The sequence below is a fragment of the Pipistrellus hanaki genome (genome assembly GCF_964339955.1).
Source record: "Pipistrellus hanaki genome assembly, chromosome: 4".
Lineage (NCBI taxonomy): Eukaryota > Metazoa > Chordata > Mammalia > Chiroptera > Vespertilionidae > Pipistrellus > Pipistrellus hanaki.
In genome coordinates, this window is record NC_140506.1 from 7364232 (window position 1) to 7388667 (window position 24436).

Consider the following 24436-nt stretch of genomic DNA (forward strand, 5'->3'; position numbering starts at 1 on the left):
GCAGGTCGCAGTGGAGGCACTGTTGGCCCTGATGGGCCCCGACAGGCCTGGATAAGAGTGGGACCACAGTGGCATGGTGGAGCAGGTGAATGGATTGTGCCAGGCCAAGGCAGGTGTGAGTGAGGGCCTGATTGCCCTGCAGATGTCACCCAGCAGTGGCGGTTGGTGGTGGGGCTGCCTCCTGGCTCCCAGGTGCTGAGGGAGCCAGGCAGCCTTTCTCCCTCACTCCACCCTCCCCTCAGCCCTGATCAACTGCCCCACAGGGGGCAGCACCAGGCCAAAGCAGAGTGCCAGGCAGGGCTGTGGTGTTGTTAGCATGGGGGCACAAACTGGGGTCCGATTTCCTCAGGCCACTCCGAGGGACCCCACCCATGCACGAATTTGTGCACTGGGCCTCTAGTCAATAATATTTTCTCATAGATTATCTTATTCTATGACTCTAATATAGGGGGGGTTCTTTTTATAACAAACACCCCAAGACTTAGAAGCTGAAAGTGCACTATCCCTCAGAATGGTTACCATGGAGATGATTGTCCACTCATCCCATCCATGGTAGGCTGACTCCAAATCTCTGTAAGGCTCCTCTATTGAAACTACCATCAGAACATGCTCATAAGACACATAAGAAAAAGCGATCTCATTATTGTTCCAGTTGGATTTTTACTCCAAATGACATTCATCAGCTTGGCTCTCCCACCTTATTTACTAAACTTGGCTCTGAATGAGTGCAGGTTGTTCAAACTATCCTACAATTGCTTCAGCATCACTTGGCTAGATAAAGAAATCCCCAAAGTGACTAATCTGAAGGCAGCAGACACTGGAATGTATACATTTTGGCATCTTCATTTAAACCAAAAAACAAGCCATATAACTAAACATTTCATGTTTTCCTAATCCCTGGGCAGTTGGTATCATCTGTTTAACAAGAAAACAAATGAAGATCCAGGAAAAGCAACTCTCATGGGATCTTTTGTGCTGTGGCTGCCCTTGGCCATTGGTTTTCAACCAGGGGCATTTCTCTCTCTCACACACACCCAGGGGGTGACAATTTAACAATATCTGGAGACACTTTTAAAAAATATATATTTTTATTGCTTTTAGAGAGAAAGTGAGAGGGAGAGAGAGATAGAAACATCAATAATGAAAGAAAATCATTGATTGGCTGCCTCTTGCGCACAACCCAGACATGTTCCCTGACTAGGAATTGAACCCTGAACTCCTGGTTCATAGGTTGACACTCAACCACTGAGTCACACCAGTTAGGCTGGAGACACTTTTGACTGGAGACACATGACTCAAGGAGAGGTACGTGCTACTGAAATCATGTGGTGGAGACCAGGGATGCTGTCAAACATCCTACCATGCACAGGGCAACCTCCAACAATGAGGAAATAACCTGTCCAAAATGCTCTGTCCTAGGCTGAGAATTCTGACTCCCAATCTCTTTAGTTGCCCTCACTCAGGTCAGTGTGACTATCCCTGTGTCCTTGCGTTTCCAAAAGTAAATGCTTCCACATGTATTTTTCTTTAGGAATGAAAGAGTAAAGTTTTTCTATGCTATTTTTGCCACTTGAATATCTCCCTTTGCCCTAGGCTCCTTTACTAAAGGATACTAAACAGTCACAGAGGTTGCCTGGAGATGCATTTGGCATCTTAAAAGTCTAATTGGCAGGAAAATTAAAGCAACTTAAAATGTGTGTGCTCTTCAGGGCGATGTGCTATTCCCACTCCATATTATTACATCACAGAGACAGCTGGGGTGAGAGCAGCTGGGACTTCCGGCACTATCGCTTTGGCATGTTGCTATAAATTTGTCCCTTCTCACTACAAAACTGAGAAAAATGAGAGGAAAAAACAGTGCCAAGGCCAACTACACTTGTCTAAAGGTTGCTTCTCCATGTCCTTCAGAAGCCCCAACACGGCTCCCTTGCAGTAAAGTTACTTCAATAAAGGAAGGAATGTGCTTCATTTGATATGCACTTTTGATAACAGAGAAATAGATCTTGGTGTATAAACTGCGTAGGAGAGAATGTCAAGACTAAAAGCATTTATTTTCCACCTCAAACTTTTAAAATAATATATGTACCATGCAGTTATTAAATTTTCTCAGAGGACTTGCTGAATTTTGTGGACATAATAGAACCCTTTCACAGAATGGGTTTGCCTCCCACCTTAAATGCCTGTCAACAACCCCAATAAGCACACAGTGTGGAGTGTCTGTGGCTGGTCTTCCAAACCTCCATGAAACTCTCACTTGTTGGCCTCGTCTGAACCTGATTATCTGGAAAGGTTCCCCGAACCAAGCATAATTTTCTACCTTAGCAAAGATGCTGTTTATCATTTTCATTGGCCAATCGTTGGACAACCACAAAAATAGATCTTGTTTGAGTAGAGAAAATAAAACATGCTTTTGATATTTGATCCAAACATTATAATGAGTGAGGAAAGAAAGGGCAGCAAAGGTGAGTGCATTGTTGTCCTGAGATGTTGGAGAAGTCACTTTTGTCATCTTTCTTTCCTTTGAGCCAGTATGGGTATTAAATCTGTAGGTCATATTACTGCTCAGTTGAAAATTCCATCTTATTCCATTCCTAACTGACACTTACATAAATCTCACATTCCAGGAAGACTGACCTGTAACCCCAGGACAAGGATCATGAGGCGAGATCTTATAAGACACTACACCATCCCTCTCCTGTCCCCACTCAAAGCCCACAGCATGGTCTTCAGAGACTCATGACTGAGGGACTGGCTTACTCAGTACATGGATGAATTCTCATGATGGGACACTGGGACAAACTGCTTTGGTCCACTTTGCTGAAAAGAAATTAAAATTCTCTGAAGTCATAAGTGACATCCTAGACACCAAGTGGGTTATATTCCTTTCTTCCTCTCTCCACCCCATCATATCTAAGTTCTGTCTGAATTTTTATCAAGAGCTACAGAAGGACAAAAGCCCCCAAATATCTTAAAGATAAGCCATGCAACACTGGGACAGAAAACACACACACACACACACACACACACACACACACACACACCACTTTCACAACTACACTGGCCTCAAGAAAAACACCTCCCCCCCCCCAAAAAAAAAAAAATGAGGTCTAAAGAAAGCAAAAAGAAAGTAAATGCATGAAACTTGGTGGGACGGTACATTGGGTAGATGAGCAATTTTCCTCTATCCTCAGTTGGAAGATAAAGACACACTACTTGGGAAACCCTTCCTTAATGAGCAGGAGCAAAACAATGTACTCTCCCAGGCGCTGAGTGAAGACTAGGTTCCTACTTAACTTCTTTACTTCTTCCACCCCTTTCAACACACACACACACACACACACACACACACACACACACACACACACCAGGCACATATACATTTTCAATTTAAAGCTGGCTCCTTTGGAGCAGAAATGGTGGGCCATTGAAACAGCCTTTATATACACACCCCATGCTATAGGGACATTTCAATGCTGATGATTCGTGGCATTAAGGAGCCTCTTGGATACATGATCCTCTGCCATGTCCTGTTTGGGGGTTGCTGGAACACAGGTGTGCAATGTAAGCACATAGCCAGCAGCAACGAGCTATGTGTAATTGCAAAGGTGTGAACTTCTCCTTCTGTCATAGAAAACCATGTAAAAATGCACGTGGTAGCCCACTCTGCTTGTGAACAACCATGAGTCAAGTTTATTCAATAGCCCTTAACTGCTCACCAGTAAATGTAAAATGGACTCTAGAATAAAACGAAGTTTCCAGGTTTTGCTTTTTAGCCATAAATTCAGTATGTCTCCTCTGAGTCCACGTATGGTTTCTGTTAACTGACAAACTTAGACTAAACTATATACTCAACCAAGTTTCTCTCCATCTATTCATGATAAGCTATTCAAATTACAAATAGTTTATTGGGAGAAGTAGGCAATATAAATGAAACCTTCCAAAAATATACCCCCAAAATCTTAAGGATGCGTTTTCACAAGTAACCCTTTATAGTATTATTGTGTTAATTATGCCATGACTGGTTCACTTTTGAACCTGAGCCAACTCACATTGGCTTTTCTGTTTAGTGTTCAGATAAGCTGTCACTCCATGGTGAATTCGCTCAGTTTTCTCCTGGCCAAATCTCACATACATTTCCAAAGGGCAGCCTGTGCTTTTAGCTTTCACTAATGAAGTCACACATCCCTGTCTCACTGCCACAGACATCGGGACAGGATGTCACAGATCCAGAAACAAGTGGCAAGATTCTTTTAATAGCTGAGGTCACAGGAAAATGAGTGATGAGGCGGTGAGAGGTAGGGATATTTTAAAACAAAAATTCCAGCTATACTTGTGATTTCTGCAGATAAAAATCAACAATGACAGGCAAGTCTCTAGCTATTCCTGTCTTTTTTCATACTTTCCAATAAGTTCATTAGCAAAACGCCACAGTCCCAGGCAACAGAGCAAGAGCCAGGAGAGCTGTGCCCTACACAGTGAAGCCAGATATCAGGTAGGACATGTAGTATTTTCTTCTGAAATCCTCCAAGGCCAGATATTGTTACTATTGTTGTTATACTGAAAATATTATGGAAGAAAACATTTTTTTAGTCAACTGAATGTGATATATTAAAAGCTGAAATGTCATGATCTAGAGCGGTGGGTGTACATTATTAAAGATTTTTGTTACAATTTTGTTAGGTGTGACACAATGAAAGCAACTCCTTGCCTTTTTATCCTTTTATAGAGAAGATTAGGCTTATATTACCTCAGTTAAAAAAGCATTTATACGGTCAGAGTCAGCTCTGTTAATCAATAGGTCAGTCACCCAAAGCCGTGTCTACCAAGTACACCCAACACAAATAGCATCCAAGGTGCCCATTAAAACAAAGCCAAGAAAAAAATGCCTCCCCTAACACAAAAAGCAAGAGAACAATTCAGGGACCACCGGCCATCTCACCTTCTGCTCCTCTGTGCCCTGAGTTGTGAGACCTTGGGAAAGATGTCGTGATGCTCATATATATTAAAGAATATGCAATTAATTCCCTTTACAAAATGCTGTGTGCTCACATTTCCTTCACACCTTCAACCCCTTCAGCCTCCACCACCAGGGATTCTTTATACTTGTTATTCACGTCCAATCCTTGCCCCATGACACAGGAAGAAACTTGGGATCACAGAGAAAAAAATGTGAAGCTAATGATCAATATGACTCCATTGGAAGTCTACATTTTCAGTAGACAAGCCCTGAACTAGGGTATCACCAACCCTTTGGTTTGCCTCATCATCACAACAGTCTGGGCTTCTGCATAGACACAACCTCAACTGTTTCAATGAGGAAAAGAATCACAAAGAAAAAGCACATGGAAAGCTTAATTCACATCAGGGACTTTCAAACCAAATGGAAATAAGTGCTATTTCTTCCTTCACATTGCACTGAAAGGGAGGGTGGGGGCGTGGAGAGGGAGGAGAAATTAAAAAGCAACCCCTGACATCTGGAAGCTACCCTGACACTCACAAATAGGCCATGTTATTCTCTGGTTGCAGATAAATAATCTCCCAGAATACCAACCTCCCTATGAGGTTACTGAAAATCATGGGGAAAGTAAGATAAAAAGAAAAACTTTGTAATTTTGTCTAGGCACAATAACAAATCACCCACAGAATAGCCAAACATTTATCTGTCTAGACTAAATGAATGACTGGGACTTTTTTTTTTTAAACCAATTATAGTTTACTAGAGGCCTTTTGCACAAAATTTGTGCACTTGGGAGTGGTGGTGGGGGGGTCCCCTCAGCCCGGCCTGTGTCCTCTTGCAGTCCAGGAGTCATTGGGTGGATGTCCGATTGCCACAGAGGCAGGAGAGGCTCCCATCATCACTGCTGTGCTCCCTTGCCTTGAGCCTGGTTTCTGGCTGATCAGTGATCAGTGCTCCCGTGTTGAGCATCTGCCCCCTGGTTGTCAGTGACCTGTCTTTCCACATTTGGTATATTTGCATATTAGCCTTTTATTATAAAGGATTCTCCCTTTAGCCCTATAGTAAGACCCATTGCGAGACCCATTTATAGAATTGTCCTTGCTTTCTGACTGCATCCAATCTACAGAGAATCTCTGCCTCCTTGAGCCTCCCCAAGAGACCCCCAAGCCCCAGTTCCACAAGAGATCCTTTCCATCACCTGCTCACTAAGAGTCTCATGGTTCCCATGGTGTGGGTCCAACCTCACTACAGCAAGTAATGAACTTGGGGTGTTCAATTATACACTGTGTCTGATACATTCATGCCCTTCTCCACATTGTAAAGTCAGAAGGTCTCTGCAGAGTGGATAAATGGCCTTGCTCTCCACACCAAGGACCCCTGTCTACAGAGGGCAGATGGCACAAGGCCTGAGCTGTCCAGATCCGGCCCATTTTACTTCTAGATTCAGATACCTCTTACTTATTTATCTACTGACAATTTATGTTTTGATTCATTTTCAATCCCAAAAAAAGCCTCTTCTCCCCTCACTTGCTGGCTGATGTCCCCAGACTATTGTGCCCCAACCTGATTGACTAAACATCCCTACTACATCATGGGCACTCCATCCTTATTGTCTCTGTCTCCCCCGACCCCCATCAACCACCTGCTCTCATCTTTCTGTGAGTGCTGGCCAGACTAGGCTAGTTCCTTTTCAGACATTAAATTCAATCTGCCCAGTAATTCCATATAAGAGTCACTAAAATAGGCGCTCTCTCTCTCTCTCTCTCTCTCTCTCTCTCTCTCTCTCTCTCTCTCTCTCTCTCACACACACACACACACACTCACACACTAGAAACTGAATGAATCTCTGACCTCCCAACGGCTTAGAACTCTCCAGTCTTCAACTCTCCTGATGTAGATAATAAAAAGTACCTACCAGGATTTGCCATCCACTTTAACCTTACAACTTCAGCACAATAAAGGAGAGAGAATGCTTTTATGTACACTACTGCCACAGACCCCTGAATCAGAACGTCTGGGGAGCACCACTTAGGAACTCACCTTTTAACAAAGTCTCTATACATACTTTTCAGCTGGCCAAGCCTCGGGCTAGGAAGGGGTTGCTTTCTGGAGTTTCCTTTCCATTTCCAAGCCAGACTCCTCTTTCTAGAGGTTCAAAAACCTAGATTCTGAATTGATCCCAGCACTGGCTCATAGCGCCACTAAACACATTATTTAGCTTTTCTGATCGTCAGTTTCTTAAACTGCAAATTGGAAATAACACCTATTCAACAAACAAGGCCTCAGATACACAAATGCTAAAGAAACAATCTTTTGATGAAAGTGCCTGGTAAACATTGATGATTCTAATGCTGGTTTTCCACTGTCACCCTGTTATTCTCTCTCTACAGGCATATGGAGCCCAAGGGGACAGCTTCCCATTTTACTGAATAGGCTGGTCCACAATCAGTTGCTGTAGTGCTGACGTCGCTGGGGACAGGGCCTGGGAGGACACAGGCAGAAAGCTGCTCTTCATGGAGACTGGCACTCTCTCTCGTCACCCTGCCTTCCAACCCACCTCTCAGTGAGCTTTTCTTGGCTCCCCACAGCTGTTGACATAACTGATGTTACAGGTAAACAACTGCCCAGAGGCCAGCCCTGCACTGGCTGGGCCCAGGCAATGACAGTAAATTGGGCAGCAGTAATGTTGTTTGGGGTGTTGGTGTGAGCTGTGGTGTGTCCTGATTAGATGGAAAAAATAGAGTTCATTGTGTTTGTGAGGCAGAAAGAGAGAGAATCCAGAGAAGGTTGGCCCTGCACAAAATCCATGGCCCACCCCAGGCCTGACCTCTGACCCTCAGTCAAGGCCTCAGGTGCCACGGTATGTTGTGCACGGTGCAGACCTTCCATGTTTGCCCTGAGCCTGCTCCGTGACCCTGCTTTGTCTTCCTGTCCATCTCTTCCTCTGTCCTCATTCCTCCTTGGAGTGTGGAGGACAAAATTCTGCCTTTAAACCAGGAGACCTGGATTTTGATCCCACTTTTGCTGCCAGCTAGCTCTGTAACTTGGGTGATCATTTAGCATTCCTTTGGCCCGATTTTCTTACTAAATGGAAAACAATTACATGGGCAGCAAGCACACAATGGGGGGAGTTGAGCCCCATCACTTCTAAGTTCCCTGCCTATCCATATTGCGTGGCAGTGCTGGCCTGGAGGCCCCATGCCAGCATCCTACCTTGGTTTGCTTTCTTGAGACAAAGCCACACATTCTACAACCTGCTCTTCTCACAGCCTTCCCATTCCCCCCCTCCCATCCACCCTACTTCCTAGCATTCTTACCTTCCCAAATCCTTAGAGTGGATCTCCCCTCCAAAATGAGATACTAATAACATGCACCCACTCCTAGAAAATGTAACTTTTCCCTAATTTGCAGGAGTAAGCATAAGATATGGAGTCAAACAAACCCAAATTATAATCTTGGTTTTGCTAAATTAACATGTGTTTTTTTGAGCAAGGTACTAGATATGTTCAACTTCTAGTATTATCAGATCCATTTCCACCTGCAATGGATTTACTAATTCCACTTTGTCAGGCTGTGGGGAGGATTAAATGAACACAGTTCCTATAAGGCACAGTGCCTGGCACATATGTGAGCTCAACAACTGTGGTTGCCTTCCTTTTCCATCTGGGTCATACTGGTGCTTGTTTACAACCAACCACACCCTGAAAATTCTGCCTTTCCTTCAAGGCAGTGACTAGTCCTAGGAGTCAATGGGTAGGGCTGCACACTGTCCACCTCCAAGGATGTCATTCAACAGAATGTATCACCAGGGCTCCAATGGGGATCCCAACAGTGGTGTTGAGATTGAGATGTCCGCATCTACCTTTCCCACCTTCCAATCACTTCTTGATGTCTCACTTTGTTTCCAAGCTTGGACAGCTGAGTTATCTTCCATATCTTCCATCCTTATCCACCCTATACAGTCTGTTCAGTGTCATCCCCTGAGGTCTAGTTCTGACTGGTCCCCTTCAATATCTTCCTAGTACATCTAGCACATATGTGCTTAAACTCAGAGTCCCCAGACTACATTTAAAGTACTGCGTAATCTTCCCTAAGTTCATCTCTCATGTTCCTTTATATCTCACTCTGCTCTGGCCAACCCTGACTTCTGTTCCTCCAGATTTCCTAATTCCATGTTTTTCTCTTGCTGTTCCCTCAATGTGGGAAGCCACACTGCCCATTTCTGCCCATCACAAGCCTGTCCTCTCTTCAAGGCTGATCAAAATCTTTCTAGGTAACTCTTGCTTTTTAATCACTATAGATCTTGGCCTTTAATTTTTCTCTTTTTTTTTCCATTTGTATTTAGGTCATATATGATCTTGTCTTTGCAAATAAATTGATATTAAATTAATCTAGACAATATTTATATAGGTCAACAATGTAGATGATGATGATGATGATAACAACAACAAGCTATTTTAAAGTGTTCTCTATCTGTTCAATCCTGTGCTAACTGCTTTATATGCATTAATTGATTTAATATTCCTAAAACTTCCCTCAAATAGCATGCTATCTCTTCATAAAGGAAAGAATGGAGAGAATGGAAAGAATGTTTAATTACTAAGTTAAGCAATTTACCCAGATAACACAGTTCAGGAAACTTCATAAGGTTCCATTCTTTCATTTATGAAGAGATGGCAATGCTATTTGAGGGAAGTTTTAGGAATATTAAATCAATCAATGCATATAAAGCAGTTAGCACAGGATTGAACAGATAGAGAACACTTTAAAATAGCTTGTTGTTGTTATCATCATCATCATCATCATCATTGCTTCTTAAAAATTCTGACAGGTGGTTTGACAATTTTTTTTAACAACAACAACAACAAAAATCCCACTCAAACACCTATAATGTATAAACTTCCACAAATTGGGGAAGGACTTGATTCAAGTTGCACACCTTCTTTTTAAGAAAGTGTGAATTCCGTGGGGGTGAAGTGCAAAAACTGGCATATGAAAAAGAAATTAAAAATAGGTCTTTAGGAAATAAAATCCTGTGTCTTTTGGCATTGCTCAAATGTAGACAACGCATCTGCAGTATTTGGAACCAGTGGCCAGATTGGAAGCTATGGCACCTAAGTCAGTTTTCCTGAGAGCCACCCACACCTGCAAACACTGTTTTCTAAAGGCATGCGCTCAGAGTTTTCCTAATCCTGTTAGACATCATCAAACAATTATAGAGAAGCTAGTCAAATGCAGGATTTTACAATTGTAGGAATTAGGAACAGAAAAGGACCTTGGAAATAATCTAGTTCAAACTCCCAATTTTGCAGATGAAAATTCTTAAGGCCCAGAAAGGACTTCATATTGCCACAAAAAGAGAATTTCATGACACTTTTTGGTGTTAACATAGGATTTCTGAGTGGGCAGCTGTGGGACAACCTCAGGAGGAAAATGGCAGAGTCTCCTTTGTGGGCCTCTTCACTTTCGGAGGGAAGAGATGTAATGTGTTGTTGGGGAGATAGAGGTTCTTTTACTGACTGACTCAGAGGTAAGTTGATTACCTTTGCAAGACACTAGGCAACACTAACAATGATCTTTTCCTCTAGAACCCACCCAGAACGCTGAAATACATGGACATAAGACAAAACAACACCTTTGAGTTTCACATCAACACCCTTCTCAGATATACGCTTTGCAACAGAGGTCTTAAAAAGAGGTCTTTCTAGTTCTTCTGAGACTAAGCTCCATTCTAGAATGCTTATAGCACAAGCATCACAGGCATGTTAAGAAATATCTGCAAAGATTTCACATAATCCTAGAGAGAAGAAAGTTGGTTATATAGAGAGGGTCTCATTTCTGCTTTTAACATTCTCTCGTTACCCACTTCTCTTTCTCTTTTTAGTGATACAACTCTGCTATTCCAGTTATAAAAGCCAGAGGCCAGTGGGAAGTTCTCAAAGAGAGCAGGCGCTGAAGATGTTTTTTTTTTTTTTTTTTTTCTTTTCTCAATACACTTCAATTGATTTCAGAGAGGAAGGGAGAGGGAGAGAGAAAAAAAACATCCATGATGAGAGAAAATCACTGATTGGCTTCCTCCTACATGCCCCTCCTAGTGATGAAGCCCAAGACCTGGGCATGTGCCCTAGTTGGGAATCAAACCTGGGACCTTTCAGTCCCCAGGCCAACACTCTATCCACTGAGCCAAACTGGCTATGACTTACGACAATTTTCAAAATTAATTTCACGGGCTGCTAATAAGTGTGGTCTAAAAAAAAATTATGTGCTTAGAAAACATTGAATTAGTTAACTTTAAATAAGACTCACCACTAAGTTAGTGTCTTTTATATGTTAATGTGAAATGTGAATCTCTTGGAAAAGCTGTGTAAATATAATATATAAAGACATTTTCCACACTTCCCTAATTTGATTTTTCCTCCACAAGTCCGACTTTAGTCCTACTAGAGCGTAAGTTTTAAGCCACTCAATTTGTGGTACTTAGTTATGGTTGCCGTAGGACATTACTATACCTAGATGTGAATTTTAGCTCTGTCACTTAGTAGCTCTATGAATTATTTAAACATTCTCCCCCTGATACTTTAAGGACACTTACCTTTCTGTGATTGTTTCTCTGAGGCCACTGGCCACCCCTTTGACCACAGTGCTAGCTTTGGGCGTCAGCACCACCTGAGATATAAAAAACGAGCCCTTCTTTCTTCTCTCGGTGATGGACGCCTGAAGGAACTGAATCAGTTTCTCCGGGTCCGTGGTGTTGGCCCAGGGTGCTGGCATCATCTGCCCAGGCCAGAGGAAGGGCACCTCCAGAGCCACGGGACTGTGGTAGAAGACCAGCACCTGGTAGTCCTTCTCCCACAGGTACTTCAGAGTCACTTCCTGCGCAAAAATCGCTGGGCACATTTTATTTCCATAGATGTCTTTCAGCATTTGGACCAGTTTTTCATGGTGATATTTCTGCATTCCATAAAAATGATTGAAGTCCAAGAATACCACCTCCTTACGGTGATCTGTGAGGAATGCATTGATCTCCTCAAGGCCCTCGTTGACTTTGGCACTGAACAAACCATGAGCAAAGTAGAGTTCATTGTCGGGGTCTCTGGGCTTGGTGGAAATTCGAAGATCAAAATAACGGATCCCAGCTCCTAGCTGACCAGTAAAGTTCATCGTTTGAGTGGCTAACCATTTCCGCATCAGCTTTTTGGCCACAGTTCCAAAAACAGAGACAAAATTCTGGACAGTTTCTGGCTGTTCAGGCCCTACTGGAGAGGCTTCGTCAATGTAGAAGCTGAAAGAATCGTGAGATCCTAGAAGAACAACAAGGCATAGTATGGTTACATTTCAGTCCTTCATCCTCTCCAACCTCTTTCCCTCTTGCGTGTCTATATTTCTCCCTCAAATGAGCCAAAGGAAGCACTAAGCAATATTTACCAAGTTCATTCCCTTGCCTCAGGGAGGTTTTTCATAGCTTAGTATAATAACAGGGCAAATTGGTTGTGAAGTGATAAAAAATTCTTTCTGATCAACATTTTAAAATTCAAATAATCATCTTCTACTTCTGTCAACAAATAATTTAATGTACTCATTAGAATTGGTTTTCCATATATTGACCATTCAAAATAGGATTTATGGGTACCTGCCAGTTCCCAAATACTTGGTCTATAATGTTGCCCCTGTTCTTCATTTTGGGTTGATGTGAAGCCTAGAAGACTTGTTTCAACAAATAAAGAAGCTCTGTTTATTTCAATGAATAAAGAAGCCCTTTCCACCAGCGGATGGTCAGAGTAAGAACAGCAACCTCATACCCTTTGGAAAACACAAGAGGTCAGAGGGTAGAAGAAAGGAGAAATAAGGCAAGAGGACAGTCCAATGCTGACACGTTTAACATCATTTCTGACCCTGCATTTGGGAAACTGTCATTGTAGATTAGGTTGCAAGTTACCACAACTGAGCATATTAAAAAAATTAACTAGAAGGCCATTTCTTTCAGATACTTCCTCTTAATAGCAAAGTCTCTTTTGTGAGTTGGCTTCCCAATTTAAAATAATTTCTTCCTAGAAAGAACAAGGACAACCTATTTCTTTATTTCTGGCAGAAATAAATAACTCCAGATATGTAGCAACTACTGTATGATTTGCGTGTAAGTACAGATAGCCACTTAAAATATTATTGGACCCCATAGAGAAAAATTATTTCCAGTCATAATATTATTATTAAAGCCTCCTTTAATTCTTGGGCGTGACCTACTAAATAGGTAAAATTAATATATCCTGGATTTTTCACACATTAGCAGACATCATCATTCCCCATCTGTTCATTATGCTTCACACCTTGTGGCCCACTCCTGATATATTCCTTAGGGACACCTTCTTCTAGGTCATTACTCCTACCACCCAAACACACATATACACACATACACACACATGCACACTCATGGCCCTCTAAATTGGTCAGCTATTACCTTTTGGCTTTTGTCTGATAAGCTATTTGAAGTGATTTTTTTCAATGATGCAATATTTACCTTTTATTTTACTCCATATCTATGTTAATTTATATCTATATCTATGTATGTATATATTTATGTCTAGCATTAAATGGTCCATAGAAATCATAAGAATATGGATTTCAGGCACCATGTAGGTTGTTAAAGAAAATATTTTGAAAACTACTTTGATGCCTTGCCAATCATAACCTTTAAGACTGGAACAGATAACTCCTTAGAATTATAAGATTTTCCGCCCCAAATAGTTAAAGGTAACCCCCAAATACAGAAATGTCATGTTTAATTTAATCTGGAACTGCCTGATATAGTTATCTTTAGTACATGGTATGGGGAGAAAATGTCAGGACTTTCTAAATATGCAGAACTGACGGTTTGGATCTGGCATTGGCAAATTTTAATAGGGATTGAAAGTGCTATATATTAACATTTGCTATACAGTTAATTGTTAATATAAATTGAGAAACTAAATAACCTGTACTATCACTGAATATAAGAGAGTCTGTGTAAAGAAAGGAATACAAAGGTGAGGTTAAGAAGTGTTATAATTAAATCATCTAGGTATAAATAAATAAATGAACACTCAATATAAGTGCTAATTTTAAAAAATTTAAATTTAATTTTCAGGTATGTGAAAAAGGGTGGATATGAGTAATTGGTTACTTCTGTAATCTAATAGAAGGCATCACTGGAAGCAAGTAGAAATGGAATTATATATAACTAGATTTCTTTTTCCAGAAACGAGTGGGGTTTTGTTTCAATATGACTTTAATTTCAACATTCTATCATATGGTTATATGCCAATTTTTACAAAGCCTAGAAAATTCATCACTTTTGAAAATCCTTTAGAAGGATATTATAGTTTCTAATTAAATTACTTGTTGACATTTAAGAAAAATATGTTATTAAAGTCAAAATAAGGTAGTGTCAAAATAAAAATTAAAAATAACTAATGGTCAGGAGAAGACATTGGTACCCCCATCAATATTTGTTCTAAGCTAGATGATTCCGAAGTAAATGTACAGTATTTGGGGCAAGATTATGTACCCAGATACAAACAGTATTTGGAGAGGAAAATTAAATCGTCAATCAATACAAAACACTATGCATTTTAGGACAAAATGCATATCTAATGTTGGCCTCCAAAGTAGTATTTTCATGGCTTTTAATTTCATTTGGAATAGTACTTCCTCCCTAATTTTATCATTTTTACTAAACCATTAAATTTTCTTTTTGAACTTAAACCAAAAATACATCAGTACTTTATGATCTTTCAGTAACAGAAAGAAAAAGTCTGACCCAGCCCTGTGACCTTAAAACTACAGAGCCCTGACCACCAGCAAGACAGTGCTAAGCATCATTTTTACTGTTCTTAGCTACATCCACAACCTCTCTGATTATCTGGCCTAATATTTTGCTTTTACACTGGTTGAATATTACTGGGCTTCTGAGCTCTTATCCTTCTCTTGTCCATAGCCTCAAAGGCATACCTTGGACCGGCTACTTAATGTTGTTCTTCTGATTCTGAACTGAGCTTCTCAACTTGGAGCTTGATTTGCACCTCTACCCAGAACAGAGCTGACCACTCCCATTGTGAACCCAGCCCAATCAAGTTCATTTGTTTTGGCTCTGAATGATCGAATGGAATGGAGAAGGTTCTTTTCTTTCATTTCTTAGAAACAGGCACTTTTATTAGTTTCTTCCCAGTATGCTAGATTTTTCCCTCACTGAGGCAATAGGCACACATCCAAGATGGATCCCAACAATCCTGCCTCCTGGCATTCACATCCCTCCCGGAGTGTGAGCCCAATCTAGTAGCTTGCTTCTAATGAATTAGATGACACCAACACAATGGGACACCATTTCTGAGATTAAATAAGAAATGATTGTGACCTCCACCTTGCTACTCTCTGCATTGCTGTTTGGTTTGTTTGTTTTTGTTTTGTTTTGTTTTGTTTTTGTGGGAGAGGGAAAGACAAAGAGAAATATTGATGTGAGAGAAACACATATCACATCGATTGGTTGCCTTCTGCATGTACCCTGATCAGATCCCAGGCTGGGGAGAAGCCTGCAACCAAGGTACGTCATACCCTTAAACTGAATCCAACCTGGGACCCATTGGTCCACAGGCTTATGCTCTATCCACTGAGCCAAACGGGCTAAGGCTGACTTGCTGGCTTTGACAAAGCGAAGTGCCATGTTGGCGAGGCCCATGTAGTAAAGAACTGAAATTAAACCAGCAAGCTAGGAACTGAGGCCTTCAGTCCAACAGGCCCATTCCAGACCACACTGAAAATATATGAAATCCACTCTTGGTTTCTAACTGTCATGGAGGAAAGAAAATACCCAAATTATGGAAACAGTATTAAATCTCAAATCATTTCTTTAAAGACCTGGGAAACATTTTATTTACTTTTCCACATTACCAATCACTATTATGAGTACCTAAATCTTATATCTCCTTGGGAAAGCATAGCATAATCGAGTGTCTATTACATCCTAGGTCAATCTTAGATCACAGCATTGAGAGCTGCTGGCTTTGGTTTCACAGCTGTCTTTGAAATGATCTATCAAATCACTTTTATTTGGTTTGGAAGTCAATCAGTTCTTTCTAATTGTAAACACATAGTGTTGAATCTGTAATTACTTAGTTCTTATGTGACAATATACAATTAATCTCATTAATTTTTGTTTACTCCACTGACTTACTGATCAGCCATTTGGATTTTTTTTTTTTTTTTTTTTGAGACAAAGACCAAACCTTATTCCTGGTACATAATCTTGCCTCAGTCTCCAGGGTATGACCAGGTCTTTGTGGACAATATAAGAAATTTTATGGCCCTAGCTGTTTTGGCTCAGTGGCTATAGTATTGGCCTGCGGACTGAAGGGTCTCAGGTTCGATTCTGGCCAAGAGCACATGCCTGGGTTGTGGGCTTGATCCCCATTGGGGTGTGTGCAAGAGGCAGCCCATCAATGTTTATCTCTTATCGGTGATGTTTCTATCTCTATATCCATCTCCCTTCTTCTCTAAAATCAATAAAACATTGTTTTTTAAAAAAGAAAATTTTGTGTCATCAGAGAAAATGCATGCAATGCACCACAAGACAAAACACTTCTAGAATTGAACAGATAATTAAAAAACACACACCTGTAATTTAATGTATACACTTCTCTTGACATAAAAATCATGTAGAAAATACATTTTCAAATATTAAATAATCCCAATATATTTCACTATTTTGGAGCACTGAGATGAATCCTTTTGTAAAGAAAAAATCAAAATAGTCATGCTGTGGTTTATCTTTGGGGAAATCTGTGTCTTTCATATTGTGAATAGTCTTCTCCCTCAGCCCATCTCAGGCAGTGAGAGGAAGGAAAGCAGGTTGGTTTCCTTGCTTAAGTCTATTGATTCCAGAGGCTAAATTTGAGAAGCCCTATTACATCAATGCCTCTCCGGTGAAGAGAAGCTCAATATTCACCACAATTTCTTTCAATTTCCTGAGTGAATTCCTTAGACCAATGGATAAGCTGGCAGTGAATAGTTTAAGAGCAGCGGTGGGTGTTCCCATCAAGGAGGGCAGAAAAGAGAGCTCACTCCAAGGGCTACTCTTGTTGAAACTATGAAGCCTTCTTTTCACATGAATTTCTTTTCAAGGACGATCAATATGCATGCCAGAAAAAATAATAATTAAAAGAGACCCCAAGAAGTGGAGCAGTCCTAAATGACTGTCTAAACCAGCTCACTTCATTCTCTCTCTCTTCTGGGCATTTGTCCTGATTGGACCCTTCTCAGCATAGTCACATGGAATCCAAGGTTGTACATACAAGCCAACGACAACAGCATCACAGCCTTCTGAGCCTGGCACTACAACATCAGTGAGGGCAGCTTCCAAAAACAAAAGGTTCTGAAACTGGGAAGAATCTATATCCAAAATGTGAGATTTAGGAGGACATCGGTCGGTCTGCAACAGTTGTCGAGTAATCAGAAAGAGCAGCAGACTCCGCTGTTTCCCTAGAGCAGGGGTACTGAACCAGTGGTAATTCTGACCCAGGGGACATCTGACAACATGTGGACACCGTTTGTGTTGTGATCACTGAATGGCTGCTGGCAGTTAGTGGGTAGAGGCCAGGGAGGCTGGTGAATATCCTACAACGCACCAGGCAGCTCCCACAGTGAATAGTCAACCGGCCCCAAATACCCATGGGAACTAGGTTGAGAAAATCTGTTCTAGTGGAAACTATGCCGGCAGATAAAGCCATTTCCAAAGGTAGAAACCACACTCTGAATTGCCGCCCTCTGCCTGTAGTAACACACGTATCTCATACCTATAATCACCTCTCACACTTCCCATGTCACCATTCTCCTCTAAAGCTGTTTTAAACACTTATAGCAGCTGAAAATTATCACACATGAAGCAAGTTTCAAGTTTGCTTAAAACCCAACGGAATATGTGGCTTTGGTGCTGGTTTTTACTAATCTCTTGATTTTCACTTCAAAATGTCTTTCATTGGTTCTGACAAGTTCTCAAGATAAATCTTTCAGGCTAAAATTAAACCATCCAGATAGGTACCTTTTATTCATTGATCTCCCACTCTACTCCAGAAGCCCCTGTGTGGCTCAGGTTTTATGGGGATAAGATTTATCTAGCTGTCATTTATTAAATAAATTGACTGTGTACAAAGTACTGTGATGAGAGATGTGTATGTGGTGAGAAGAGAAGAGGGTTAGGGAGATTGAGATAACAACACTTATCAGGTAAGGGAAGGGAAGGTGGGTTCCTTCTATCAATATTTCTGGCCTTACCTCCTTCTCTGCAGTATTAAGCATTTAGTAAGTATTTACCGAGTATCTATTATATGGGTCAGGAATATGGAAACAAATAGTATACAAGACTCATCTAGGCTCTGTCATTGTGGAGTTCATATCATAGTGGAGAGAAATAGGCGAGAAAAATCACCACTCTGAGAACGCATGGTAAATGCTATGATAAATTGTATGTGACCCTTTTTTTTTTTTTTTGCAATTTTATTTATTTATTTATTTATTTATTTATTTATTTATTTATTTTGACCCCCTCCCTCCCTCCCACACATCCCCTCCCTCCCCAGAGTTTTGTGTCCATTGGTTGCACTTATATGCATGTATACAAGTCCTTCGGTTGATCTATTATCTCCCCCAGATCTTCCTCCCGTCCCCGCTGTAACTTGACAGTCTACTTGTTGATATACTGTCTCTATATCTATCTTATGGTTCATAAAGAACATTATAAACTGTATGTGACCCTTTGATAAAACAGTTCAGTCCTGCGCTATAAGATCTTCTAGCGATCATCAATAACCAAAGCTGAAGAGCAAGAATCAAAGCCTAAATACATGTAATCATTATGTTGTTTATTCCTTTTTAATGTTAAGGTGCCTATGGATTGATCTCTTGAGGACCTTTCAAATCTCTGTGTTTCCACATTTGTAATGACCATTCTACCAAAGGCAGTGAGTCAGAAGTTGAATCAAGGATGGCTGAGTAAGAAAAATGAAAGGTGGTGCCCATGAAAGCAATGTGGCAAAGATTAGGGAGAAAATGGCATATTTTGTCAGCTACATTGGCCTGGGCTGTTTTCATAGAGCCTAGAGAGGAACTAAAAGGGACATGTGCATTGACAAATAGTCCAGAAGAGAACCATAGAAGACCATGCTCCTCCTGGTCCTCGGCTCTGCCTCAACTTCCAATGGGCCAGGACAGTCCAAGATGCAGAGGACAAGTCTGGACCTAAGAGAGAATTGTGCTTTGTATAGGAGGAAACAAAAGAATCTGATTTGCACAGCAGACTGTCTGGTCCTTCCCCATTTGCTGCCCTAAAGATGCTCAATGAGCTTCAAAGAAAAGAACTGCAAGAGTCTTTAGTAGCGTGTGGCCCAGGGCCCTATGGCTACTCAAAATGTATCACTCTCCCTTTGCTTGCTGGACTGCAGCTACAGGAGCCTTCTTTCTACTTATCAAACACACCAAGCTCATCCCAACAGGCCCTTGTGCTTGCTATTCCCATTGCCAGCAACACTCTGCCCCTAGTGGTTTGCATGGCTGGCACCTTCTCATTCAAGTGTCAGCTTGAATGTCACCTTCTTAAGTAAATCTTCCTGTATCTAAAGTAGCTAATTTGTCCCACCCTCCCTGGCTATCTATCAGTCCCTATCATATGACCAAGTTTTATTTTTTTCATGGTATGAATCTCTAGCTTCAACTTTCATTTTATTGAATTGCTTATTTGCTTATTGTCAATCTATTCTCACTAGAATTAGAATCAAATTATTGCTCACCACCATACTCCCAACAGAAGGCACAATGATTGGCATAAAAAGATGCTCAATAAATATTGCTGTAGGACATAATATATTTCCATATCTCTAAACCTCAATATCCTCATCTATAAATGGGTGTGATAGTGCTATCTACAATACATATAAAGATTATAAAATAAAATATATAATAAGCACTAAACATGTTTCACAGAAAATACTTGATAAATATTAGATTTTATCATCACTATTCTTATTTTTGTATTATTAACTCTGAGAACTAATTGCCTGACACAAAGTAAGTTATCACCAAATATTGGCTGAATGAAGGAATGAAAGTTATAAACACTATAGTTTCCATAATTTCTGAGAATTACTCAATGAAAATATTGCCATAGTATCCAAAAATGCTTTAGATAGGTAAAGCATTTTTTTTTGATTCCCTGGCTCTAAGTTGTCTCTTCTGTACCAGATGCAACAACACCAAGACCCACCATCTCTGGAAGGCTTTGCTCCTTACGCACATGTCACTCCAGATTCTTAGCACAAGTATAGGGTGTCCTGATATCCAGAGACAGACTACCACATCTTTCCCTCAACCCAAGACACCTGTAGGGGGTGCAAGTGTAGAACAGCTCTTCCCTTGGTAGTTTTATACCTGGGACAGGTTACTTAAAACTGAGCATCAAGAGCGGTCAGTGACAAGCCAAGTAGACTCAATCATGTCTAGACAATGTACCTTAAGGGAAAGGAAAAAAGTTGACAAAAGAGATGTAGTTGACACAAAGCCCAGTCTTTCCTACCCCTCTTTAGAAGCTAGTGGTTTAAGGCTCTAATATTTTATTATTAGTATTATACTTTGCATTCAACACTATTTTGTATTACTTTCAGGTGTACCACACAGTGTATAGACAATCATATAGGTTACAAGGTGCTCCCTTCAACATATCCAGTACCCACCTGGCAACACATACAGTTATTACAATATTATTGACTATACTAGAGGCCTGGTGCACAAAATTTGTGCACTGAAAAGGTGCGGGGGTCCCCTCAGCCCAGCCCGCACCCTCTTGAAATCCGGGACCCATGGGGGAATGTCCGACTGCCGGTTTAGGCTTGATCCCATTGAAGATCAGGGCATCCCTCTTGCAATCCAGGACCGCTGGCCCCTAAGTGCTTGCCTGCTTGCCTGATTTCCCCTAACCATCTGTGCCTGCCTGATAATCCCTAACCACTCTGCCTGCTTCCCTGATCACCCCTAACTGTTTGTCTGCCTGACTTATTGCCCCTAACCACTCACTAGGGGGCAGCTGGCCTGGGTGAGGGGTCATGGTCATTCTAGTCATGCCACTATTTTGATCACTGGGCTTTTATTATATAGGATTCCCTATGCTGACTTTACATCCCTATGACTGTTTTGTAACTGCCAATTTGTAACTGCCAATTTGTACCTGCCAATTTGTACTTCTTAATTCCTTCACCTTTTCCATCCAGCCCCCCAGCCTCCTTTCCCTTTGGCATCCATCAATCTGTTCTTTGTATTATGTATCTGTTTCTATTTAGTCTGTTCATTTATTCTTTAGATTTCACATGTAAGTAAAAATCATATGATATTTATGGTGCTGATATATTTTATTATTTTTTAAATGTCACCTCCTTCCCCTGGTTTCTCCACTAGAACCTCTCTGTAGGGGCAGCATGAAAGCTTGGGGCAGCCTTGAATATCTGTAAGAACAGGAGCAGCTCTGATTCTCTGGGCAGACTGAATGAATGGCCTGGGGAAGAGAAGGAGCAGATTAGATAAAACCAAATCCATATTACTAAAACCAACTATTCTGGAAGAAAAAAAGAAAACCTCTACTATATTTTTCCTCTAAGAAGAAAACATATGAAACATGGCAAATAAACAGCCCAATTATTACATTCTCTTAAATTCAAGAGCCAGAAGGCTTCGGAAGCCAATTTAGCTTTGTTCTTGCATGTCTGGCACTATTGGATTTCCTTTTATAAATAATGAAAATCTGAAATAACACTACATTACCCTTAATCATGTTTATGCTACAGAAAGAACATCTACTTGAAATATAAGCCTTTGATTCTACGATGCCCTCACAAAACACCACTTCTTGCCAACAGCTGGATCTTTTTTTTTTTTTTATCAAACAAATGTTTGCAGCATGGGGATTATTTCTCCCTTTGGTCTTTCTTCCAATCTCTCTTTCACTTCCTCCAGCCTTGGGACTTGAGATCTGTGTAAGAGGAGAAAACAGCTTATCTCCTCCTGCTTTCAATCTTATGGCAAAGCTGGGATAATAAGCAATATCTGTGGTTTGGGGGCACATATACAAACTCATTTCTAAAAAATAGAATTATTAGACCTAAAAAGATTCTGAATAGCATCACCTTAACACTACAGGAAATTGTGTCCCATAAATCCAAGAACATGCACATGCATTACATTCCAAACAAACATTCCCAAATCACTCACCTCAAAGTACACATTTATATAAAGCATTGTTTCTTGCAGTTATGTTGGTGATACAGAGCATCAATCATGGAGATTCTCTCTCTCTCGTATTTCTTTTAATTTAAAATGAAAAACACATGAATCTACATTGTATCTAGAAGGGGTAATGGCTGTTGTATGTGAAAGTAAAAACTTATGCATTGACATTGCAATATATTAATTGAATACTTGAGTAAGAATTATTTAATAGGTACCTAGTTGACTTTCTGCCTTATGCTAGTCCTGGATGTTAGAGAAAACAGTGATTCTCTGACATTTAAGACATTCTTTAGTCTTTCATGGTACAAACAAGACAGCAAAGGAAATGTTGGGAGCAATGATACCACAGACTCACTCAGGGACTGGTGGTCTTGCTCTCCCACCAACTTTACCCTACCCTCTTTTCTACATGACAGACTACATGTTGTTTTTATTGTCTGCAAAACAAATGTGATATTAAGGGGTAGTTTAAAAATTAAAAAATGTGCAATTTTCATACCCTCTATCCATTTACCCACACATCCTGTGAGATTGGGTCCATATGCATTCATGTTTTACATAGACTAAACACATTAAATTACATCATCAATGATTTTCTATAGTATTACAGTCTGCAGTTTAAATGACTGCATTATATTGTATAGGCTAATAAATTCTTTAATGATTCCATTGTTGTGTCTTCTGTTTTTTTTCCTTGTTTTATTTTTTTAATAACTATAGATAAGCTTAGGGAAGCTTGCCTTTGTCTTAAAAAGCAAAACAAAATAGCAAATTTTTCATATCATTTGCTAACCTGACCTTGTTTTAAGACAGAGATGTAGTTATCTTGCAAGAGCAACAGCTATACCATGAATAGTACAGGACTAAGTCTGGTGAGAGTAAAAGGAGACAATAGCATCGTGGGAAGAATTATTATCTGCTGGTGCCATTTGCAGAGAAGAAGCCCTTGCAAATGTCTAAACAACACTAAACTCTGTTAATGTGTCTTATAGGCCAAAAAGGGAATGAGATTTGAGTAAAGTCCTGGATTTGAGAGCTACTGGAGCTTGGATATGTAAAAATAGGGTTGTAGGGTGGATCATGCTTACAATGGTCCCAATGACGACACACCACTTCTAGGGTCACACGCTCTTCCAGGGGCTCTTGTTCCTTCAGTAGGTGCTAACAGAAGTGCATGCCATTTTCAAAGTAGATGCCTATTTCCAGAGCCAGAACATGAGAGGAAGAGAGATAGAGGAAACCTTAAGCAATTCTGCAGAGAAAATCCCCTTTCTCATGGCTCCTCTTTTGCTCATGCTGAAAGAAATAACATTGAGGTGGCCTGCAATGGAACTCCTTAGGTAGAACATCTCCAGGCTCATTGGACCGGTAGGACACCCTGTCTACACTTTTCTTCAAAGCATCATCTTCTTTCTCTTCTACAATTTCTTCTGATGGAGCTGTGGTCCCTGCTACTGTGCATTTCCACATCAAACATAATTTGCCATGCTCCTCTGTCACCGTGAGAAGTTTTGTAAACTATTCTTCCTGATTCTTGTGCATCCAAAAGAATCTTCTCCATGTCTCCAAGTGGATAGAGGATGACTAACAGAGCTATTTAAGCCCTTCCCCATTGCCAGGATCATTGCCATTGTTGCTGCTCATGGTGAGGTCAGCTGGCGGGGTCAAGGCTGTGCCCTTCCTCTCAGGGGTGGCAGCTGCTCTATTAAATGTGATTACACTGTTGGCTGTTGAAAGAGCTATGGCCGCAGCTGGACTGACTCCTATGCTTGGGCAGTACAGTTTTACTTCTTTAAAAAATTCTTAGTGGGTCAGCTGAATTAGCTTCTTGGCTATAAAAGTCTTTCTATTTTTATAATTAGTTCAGGCAACAGTCATCTTGCCTCTGGGGTGGGAGAATATAAGCATCACTATGAGTAGTCTTTGAGTCTAAGTAAGAGTGTATTTGCTTCTGCACTTCACAACATGGAAAACAGATTTTTTTAAAAAAAGTCTCCTATTACAAAAAAATACATGAACATGCATAGATGAGTTATTAAGAATATAAGGAAAATCTCCAACATGCAAAACCTAACCAAAGAGCAGACAGAATCCAGTTCGCTAAGTTAGCCCTGAAGCCTTGGATGTCATGAGGATAGTAAACAATATAAAAACCTAGGGCTTTGGATTTCTTAGGCCTGAACA

The 24436-nt window shown here is 40.6% G+C and overlaps 1 protein-coding gene across 1 annotated transcript in view; it reads right to left on the bottom strand.

The window, feature by feature from the left end:
- Nucleotides 1–24436, bottom strand: part of PLCXD3 (phosphatidylinositol specific phospholipase C X domain containing 3) — a 120691-nt gene that overhangs the window by 34424 nt on the left and 61831 nt on the right. The window contains exon 2 of the mRNA XM_084881768.1: nt 11550–12258. Within this exon, the coding sequence (XP_084737894.1) occupies nt 11550–12258 (709 nt within the window). The remainder of the gene's footprint in view (nt 1–11549; nt 12259–24436) is intronic.